Source organism: Pygoscelis adeliae, unplaced genomic scaffold (genome assembly GCF_000699105.1).
Source record: "Pygoscelis adeliae isolate BGI_AS28 unplaced genomic scaffold, ASM69910v1 Scaffold339, whole genome shotgun sequence".
NCBI classification, from domain to species: Eukaryota; Metazoa; Chordata; class Aves; order Sphenisciformes; family Spheniscidae; genus Pygoscelis; species Pygoscelis adeliae.
In genome coordinates this window covers 332,715-341,200 of record NW_008825544.1, presented here as the reverse complement: position 1 = coordinate 341,200, position 8,486 = coordinate 332,715, and the positions used below count along the sequence as shown (strand labels likewise).

General features: G+C 51.4%; 1 protein-coding gene across 2 annotated transcripts in view; it reads left to right on the top strand.

Moving 5' to 3' along the window:
* The first annotated feature begins 488 nt into the window (after nucleotides 1–488).
* MID2 (midline 2) overlaps nucleotides 489–8,486 on the top strand; it is a 92,607-nt gene continuing 84,609 nt past the window's right edge. Inside the window, exon 1 of one of the 2 annotated variants that reach the window (XM_009331990.1) lies at nucleotides 489–1,197. In XM_009331990.1, coding sequence (XP_009330265.1) covers nucleotides 532–1,197 — 666 coding nt within the window. In that variant the 5' untranslated portion in view covers nucleotides 489–531. The remainder of the gene's footprint in view (nucleotides 1,198–8,486) is intronic. The other variant, XM_009331991.1, reaches the window with a different exon arrangement.

Below are 8,486 nucleotides of genomic sequence, written 5' to 3'. Positions count from 1 at the left end.
GCTGCTAGAGGGGATATTTAGAGGTTTACCTTTGCTGTGCAGCAGAGCCTTTATGCATGGGAAACCAGCATGGCCCCCCGCTCCTGTCTTGGGCAGCGCTCACTAAAAGAAACGTGAAATCATGTGGTTTCTCCTGTTTTTGTCTTCAGCCTTGCTGTCCAAGTCCTCTTCCCTGGGCTGGGCTGCAAGGTGATGGAGAGGAGCTTGCTGCTGCCCCTTCTCCCTTCCCCTCCAAACAGCTCTCCTGTCCCACAGCATCTCCGGGCACTGGTCCGAGCTGGTGGCTTGGCTCAGGTGGACAGTATGGTGAGATGCTTCAGCCACGCCAACGTGCTTGCATGAGCCTGGTGGGTCTGTAGTAACAGCGTCGGGGTGTTGCGGGGGTGATGTGTGACTCCCCTTGGCGCCTGTTTCTGGTGGAGAGGAGCTGCCTGGGAGAGCCGCTGTCTCATGTCTCTGCTCTCCTCTCTCCCAGGTACCAGACCACCTTCCCTGGTTTCTGATGCTGAATCAGGATCGTTTTAACTAAAGATGGAAACACTGGAGTCAGAATTGACCTGCCCAATCTGCCTGGAGTTATTCGAAGACCCTCTCTTGCTGCCGTGTGCCCACAGTCTCTGCTTCAGCTGTGCCCACCGCATCCTGGTGTCCAGCTGCTCCTCCAGCGAGTCCATCGAGCCCATCACCGCCTTCCAGTGCCCCACGTGCCGCTATGTCATCTCCCTCAACCACCGGGGCCTGGAGGGCCTCAAGAGGAATGTGACCCTGCAAAACATCATCGACCGCTTCCAGAAGGCATCCCTGAGCGGCCCCAACTCCCCCAGCGAGAGCCGCCGCGAGAGGACATACCGCAACAGCCCTACCATGTCTGTGGCTGGCGAGAGGATCGCCTGCCAGTTCTGCGAGCAGGATCCCCCGCGGGACGCGGTGAAGACGTGCATCACCTGCGAGGTGTCCTACTGCGACCGCTGCCTGCGGGCCACCCACCCCAACAAGAAGCCCTTCACCAGCCACCGTCTGGTGGAACCTGTGCCTGACGCACACTTCCGAGGACTCACGTGCTTGGAGCACGAGAACGAGAAGGTGAATATGTACTGTGTTGCTGATGACCAGCTCATCTGTGCCTTATGTAAACTGGTGGGTCGCCACCGGGACCATCAAGTGGCATCCCTCAGCGATCGCTTTGAAAAGCTGAAGGTAAGCACCCAGCGCGGACGCAGCAAGCCTGCGGGCAAGGTCGTCTGTAGGGGCTGGTGTTTGCTGAATGACAGTTGTCAGAGCAGAAGCTGGTTCTGGATGCCCCAAGTGGCACTTCTTATTTAAGCCAAACAACTCCTGAGACATGTGGGCTGCAGGATGGAGCTTGTGGGTTCTTCCAGGACCCTGGTACCAGGAGGCTGAGCTGGGTCTCGCTTGCACAATTAGAGCAAAGTCTTTGATGTTTTATTTTTCTCCTGCTGGTGTGTGTGTGCCAGGCCCAGGCATTGGACCTTCTCCCCAAATGGCTGGACAGCGAAACATCATCGGGCACCGAGGTGCCCTGTGGCTGTTGCCCCAGGAGTGTGGCTTTCTGCCAGGGTTTGTCCTGTCCTGTGAGAGAGCTGGGGTGGCAAAGAGTGGCCTGGGGGACCTGTGAGCATCATCCCCCGAGGCTGTCGTGCTCAGGCTGTGCCTGTTCAGCCCTCTTGGAGGATTGGAGCAGGACAGGTTGGGCCGTGGGCATTTCCTTTTGGAAAGCTGCTCTGCAGCCTTCCAGCCTGCAGGCTGCGGTGCATGGGAACCCTCCTGCTGTCCGTAAAACCTCCCCTGCAGGCTTTACCCATGCCTGAGGACCGCTGTGCCCTGAGAAGTGCTCCAGGGAGTGCTTTCATGTCCTCCTTGAGCTGGCTTGCTCAAAGCTTCTCCACTGTGAGAGAGGAGGGGGCCAGGCTTTGGGAAGTGATGAATGATGAATGGGTTGAGAGCAGCCCTCTGGAGAAGGACTTGGGGATGCTGGTGGGTGGAAAACTGGACATCAGCTGGCCACGTGCACTTGCAGCCCAGAAGACCAACCGTGTCCTGGGTGCATCACCAGCAGCGTGGCCAGCAGGGGGAAGGAGGGGATCTGGTGAGACCCTTGGAGATCTGGTGAGATCTTGGAGCACTGCGTCCAGCTCTGGGGTGCCCAGCACAAGGAGGACATGGACCTGTTGGAGCGGGTCCAGGGGAGGCCACGGAAATGGTCCGAGGGCTGGAACCCCTCTGCTAGGACGAAAGGCTGAGAAAGTTGGGATTGTTCAGTCTGGAGAAGAGAAGGCTCTGGGAAGACCTTATTTCAGCCTTTCAATATATAAAAGGTGTTCCTAAGAAAGATGGAGGGAGACTTTTTACTGGGGCCTGTAGTGACAGGGCAAGGGGCGACGGTTTTAAACTGAAAGAGGGCAGGTTTAGACTGGACATAAGGAAGAAATGTTTTTCGATGAGGGTGGTGAGACACTGGAGCAGGTTGCCCAGAGAAGCTGTGGGTGCCCCATCCCTGGAAGTGTTCAAGGTCAGGTTGGATGGGGCTTTGAGCAAGCTCACCTAGTGAAAGATGTCCCTGCCCGTGGCAGGAGGGTTGGACTAGACGGTCTGGGAAGGTCCCTCCCAACCCAAACCCTTCTGTGATTATATGAGACAGTGATGGAGCTCCCCTCCGCTTCACAAGCGCCCCAAGCTCCTCTGTCCTTTGCCCTCCCATGGGATCTCGGCGCTTTGGCTCTTTGCAGATGCCATCCCCGGAGAGGCTGGCCTGAGCGGCCCTCTGTGTCTCCCAGAGGGACCGTGCCAAGGGCGGCTGCTGTCTTGTGGAGAAGGTGGCTGGAGCCTGACCAGGATTTGGAGGCTTCTGAAGGTCTCCCCCATCGTCCTGTTGCCTGGGGTCTCCCTTCCACCTGCTTCCTGCCGAGACCAGCATTTCCAGCAGTGGGGAGCCTCTTCTCTGCGACAGCCTGTGTTTTGTGTCCTAATTTCCCCTGAGCTGAAGCGGCAGAAATGGGCAATCACTCTCCAGTCCCCTTCACTCGTAGCACGTATTGATCCGAACTGAATTACTGTTCTGCTGCTCTTCAGGTAGGAGAGAGCAAGCTTCCCAGGCGTCCCTCTGGAGTACTTTGAAGCTTAATTTTTATGCAGTGGCTGTGGTTGTACTGAATGTTATGTGAATCCGTATGGATGATGTTTGACCTATATAAAGTTGGAAATCCCTCTCCATCCCCCGTGCATTCTACATGAGTCTGCAAAACTGTTTTAATTCCTTTTTTTCAATATTAAAAAAAATATAGCTGGTCCCATTAGAGGTCACACGGGTGAGGCTGTAACTGTGGCAGCAGTCATATTCCCATTATAACCCTTCTCATGTGTTTCCAGCTGCTTCTTCCTTGGTCCTTTCTCCCTTAGTGTTTTGGGCTTGTTTTGACCCAAAAGTGCTTTTTTTGGCTCTTTGTCTTGTTAATATTTTGAACAAAATTGATTTGTCCGCTCTTGTGTTTTTTGAGGGTAGAAGAAATACTTCTATCACTCTAGCAAAAATATAGAAGACTTTTTTTTTTTCTTTTCCATGTGCAGGCCAGATTGGTTTTTTCCTCCTTTTTTTTCTTTTTTTTTTTTTTTTTAAACGAACTTATGCCTGGAAAGATAGATATCCAGTTTCCTGGGCTGGTTTCCCACATGCCCTTCTCCAAAAATCTCCCAAACCTGGTGTGACTTGCCCAGTGATGTGACTTAAATGTCTGCAGCGGCAGGAAGAACATGCTGTAGGATGTCCTGTACTTTATTTCTGTCTCCCCCTGTGTTGCAGCCACGAGGTCTGTCTTTTGGTAGGTGCTGCCAAATGGTATTGGTGCCAGTGTGCGCTCGCAAAGCATCTGGAGTCTGTAGTGGCTGATGTTTGCCTTCAGACCTTGATGTCCCTGTCTCGTCTTTGCATCATGCCTCACCTAAGCTTCCCCTGGTGTGCAGAGCAGTGCCAGCAGCCCAGTCCTTAGTCCAGGACATTCTTTTTCCATGAAGAAATGTCTCAATTAGCAAATTGGAAACCTGAGAAAAAAATGACCGTGTATGTTTGCACGCAATAAAACCTGGGGATAGAAATTAAAACCCTTTTAATATTTTCCCTCTAATCCAGCCCGTGTCAGCTAGCCAGGCAAATTCATCTGAAGATAAAAACTCTTGACCACCTAAATTGCTTTTTCAACCAGCCAAATTTTGCAGGTTGCCAGAACCTTTTTTTTTTTTTTTTTTCTTTTAAATAACAGTCTTAAGTGATTTTGGATGAGGAGGGAAGCTCTCTTCTGCTAGAAACGTTCTTTTGGTGCTATTCGTCCTGCCCAGCTCCCTGTTCAACTGCAGGAGCTGTAGCTGAATAGGGGAGCAGGGGAGAAGGGACCGCAATGCCTCTGCCCGAGTCTGCCTGCCGGTGGCTTTCCTCCTAGGCACAACTGCTACATGAGGGGACATCGGTTACGTGTCTGTAATCCCTGCCTCTGGCTGTGCATCAGTTGGGCTTTTTTTTGGATGGCGTTTTTCCTAATGCTCTACCTCCACTGCAGGAATTGCATGGGATCGATGCCAAGCTTTACCAGCAGAGTCAATATTTGCATTAGTATTTTGTGTTGTCTTCCTTGTACAGCCTCAGTCTATAGTTCCGACCACAACGCTCTCTCTGGCAATACTTGAAATCCTTGCGAGTATCTGAAATACTTGAAATCATTAAAAACATGCCGAGATAGGAGCGCTGGCAGGATGCTGCCGCCTGGGAACCTGTGGCTGGTGGAGCTGGTGGCTGCCTAACGCAGCTGCCTCGCCCCCCAGGCCTGCCCAGAGCCCCCCTGTGCCCCACGGCAGGGCTCTGCCCCCTCCTTTTCTCTCTTTAAGTCATTAATCAGCGAGTTACGTTGCAGCCAGCCTGCTCTTGAAGATCCGCAGTACGCTTGGGCATTGAGCAGTGAGCAGTTGCTCTTAATCTCCGGCTTTGATCCCGTAGCTAGAGCGAGCTGGAAACGCCTTTCAAGTTGGTTTTTTTTTTGATGGAAAATTGGGTTTTGAACAGAGTAATTTCATTTTGTCAAAAGGGCTGTGCTTTCCACAAAGTCTTTGGTGGGGGATTTTTTTTTTTTCCCTCTTTAGAAGAGCTGAATGCCTGAAAACCATACTGTTGTGTCTAAACCCTAAACCATCTCCCAGTGCTCCCCTTCCCCTCCAAGCTTGTTTTACATCAGAAATCTCGAGTGTGTGCCTGCAGCGTGGCTTTCCCATGGAGGCTCTGCAACGATCTGTCCATATCATATTGTACACCTCAAGGTGTTTTAGGAACCATCTTTAACCCTTTTAACGCATATTATGGCTTTTTATTTTGTGCATCTTAAACTCCACTTCTTTATATTATAAAAAAATGGGTAAGTGCGAGCAGTTTTCCTGAACTGCGGTAAATCCAAGTTGTGAACATTGTCGGGCTGAGGTTTTGGACCTGCTCTGTGGTTGCTTGTATAATGCCCATTGCTTTGGTATAAAGGAGTTCTTGCTCTGATGCTGCTGCTGTTTGCCAGCGCATAATTCTGCACCCAGTTCTTTCAAGCCCATGAGTTGGCTCGTCCATAAAAGTGGCTCTGTTTGACGTGCACTGCACCTCGGACATCAGCTGTCATCTACCAGCTCAAACAACCGCTGGCAAAAATGTTGCAAACACCAGGGATGCTGACAACGCAGGATAAACCACAGTTATTTGCAGCCCTGGCCATCTGACGCTGCTAGATTTTCTGCAGCGAAAGCATCCACCTGTTTTTAAGATGGACAGAGAGGGTTTTCCCAGCTCCCCTCCCCTTTGCTGGGACTCACAGCCCGGCCCTTGTTGTGGGATGGGAGCCTGGGTCAGGGAGCATCTGAATTTCAGAGGGCACCGTGCAGTATGCCAGGCAGGACGGGGCGGGGGTCGAAGCGCTGGGGTCACCCACGTGGCATGGGAGCGTGTCCGGGAGCTTTCCGAGGCTGGGATGCCTGGGATGGATGCAGCGGCATCCTGTTTCTCTGGGAAGGCTCCACGTCAAGGGTTGTCAGCTACAGAGACCACAAGGGAAGGGAAAAACAGCTCTTTGGGTAGGAAAGTGCTTCATAATAGAGTGGCTATTTCCCAGCACTGCGCTTAAGCGCTCGGAGAACTGTGGATACGGGAGATGCAATACTTAGCGGTAGCATCTTGCCAGGCGAGCAGTGTGGGTGAGGACTGGCAAGCAGGTGATGTGAGAGGGACCCAGAGGGAAGGCAAGCGAGAGGTGCAATGCTTTTAAGGGGCTGGATTTCCGCCTGTGTTTTCTGATTGCTTCGAATATTTCAGCATTTGCTAGTAGCGACCTATTTGAGTGGGTCCTGCTGCAGTATGACCCGTGGTGCTGAGACCCGTGCTGAAATATTCATGCGTAATCTTGCACTGACAGACACTTCTCTTCAACCAGAAGAAGTGCTTGCCTTGTGCTTCCTCCTTTTATTCATTTACAGCTGCAATGGGTAGAGAAAGAAGTGTTCCTTCCCTTCTCCCTCGCCAGGCAAGGTGGCATTCACGTTAATATTTACCCTGGTAAGAGAGTCCGGGCATGTCTTCCTGCTTCACGCTGGCCTGCTCAACCAGAGCCTTGAGAGAGGGCACGTGCAGGGCTCTTTAGGCAGAGACTTGGCATGCTCCTGGTTGAGGATTCATTTGGTGACATAATTACATCTGTGCCAAGCAGGTGGCTGCAGCACCCGCTCGGCTTTGAGGTGGCACCCGTTCAGCTGGGAGAAGAATCAGGTGGTGCCTTCAGAAAGTGGACCTAAGTTAACGTTGCATGTTTGAAGGCATCTTCGTATCTCTTGTCCTCTTGCAGCTCACCTTACAGGTCACTGGCTGCCCAGACCCCCCTGGCATGAGCTCTTGGAGGTCCTGGGGTGCCACCTGAGTGTGTCTTTTGGGGTGTGCGCTGCTTGGCATGTCCTTGCTCAGCCTCGGACTACTCATCCTGCCGCGTTGTGCAGCCTTTCTTGCAGTGGTGAAGCATCTGCCGGCAGTATGGACCAGGCTCGCTCGTTGACAGCGTTGGCATCCCATGCCAACCCGATGGGCAACGTGGGCACTCCTGATGCATGAGCTTGGCTGTGAGTAGTCAAAGTGCATCAGGATTTTGGTGCTTGTTTTCCCTCTCTGCCTGTTCAGGAAGGGTCGAGATGCTGAACGCAATCAGGGGCAAAAAAGTCCGTCAGCTCGGCTTGCTGGCTGAAAATCAACATTAAAGATCAAATTAAAAATGTATGTAGATTAAGAGCAAAACTAATGGCTTGACCTAGATAAAGCGAGCGCCTAGGACAGCAGTGCATTATCTGCCGAGTAAAATCTCGGCCAATTATAAATTCAGGTTGCTTGAAACTCGTAATTACAATCCTCTCTGCGGAGTGCTGCCCTGCCCTGAGCCCTGCCTGCGCCGGCAGTGGCTGCCACTGCGCCAGGGCCGGGCGCGAGGTTACACTGCAGCGACTCCCTGCAAGGGAGAGGTTACAGCAAGAAAGGCTTTAATTGAAGAGCTCTGGCTGGCTCCTCCCGTCCGTGATTTGTGGTGGAAGGAGTTTTCGGAGAAAGGATTTTGCCTTAATTATTTGCTGCTGTCTTTTGCTTCTCTGTCTGCTCCGTTCCCTTTGCAGAAACCGGATAAGGGCCAGCTCAGAGGAGGCTTTTCCTTTGCCATTGCTGAGGCTTCTGTTGATTGACAGGCTGGAAATACAAAAAAAAAAAGTGTTTTGTAACACTTTTATATCTGCTCTTTGCTAAAGGAAGAGCAATAAGCCAGATGGAAAGCCTGTTGTCTGTTACGCTTCAGAGAGGTGTGCTGCCTCCAGTGGGTTTATGTGAGTGGGACTCAAGATTAAAAAAAAAAAAAAGTCCCTGTGCTAGACAAATTGTATGCAGAAAGTTGATAGTTATTCCAAGGCTCTTGAGAGTGGTGGGGCAGAAAAATGAGAAAAAAAACTTCCTTCACGCTGCAACGTAGGACTTCTTCGCCTTGGGACTTGTGAACGTGTTCTCACTTGCGCTGTGTGAGTCATTGAGATTGCTGCTTAATTTATAATTTACTGTACACCCATGGGGCTAAACTGAATTTTTTTAATATATATATTTATATATATATATTTCCCCCACACAAAGAAGAGTTAGCTGAAAATGAGGGTTACAATTGTGACTGCTGTGATGCCTACACAGAACATGGAAGGCTGTTACCAGCAAAAATATAGAAAGCTCTGGTTGTGTTGTAGCTATTGGCTCCTTTACTCTTAACCAGCAGCAGATATGCTTTTGCTGCTTGAGGCCCCCTTAGAGAAGGAGATGCAAACCCAGCTGAGACTTGCTTCAGACCAGGTTTGCAGCGGTGGGAGTTGCAACCACCCTGCTGCTTTGGGGACCCTGGTAGGGAGACAGATGGTCACCTGTGGATGCTGCAGCCCCAGCT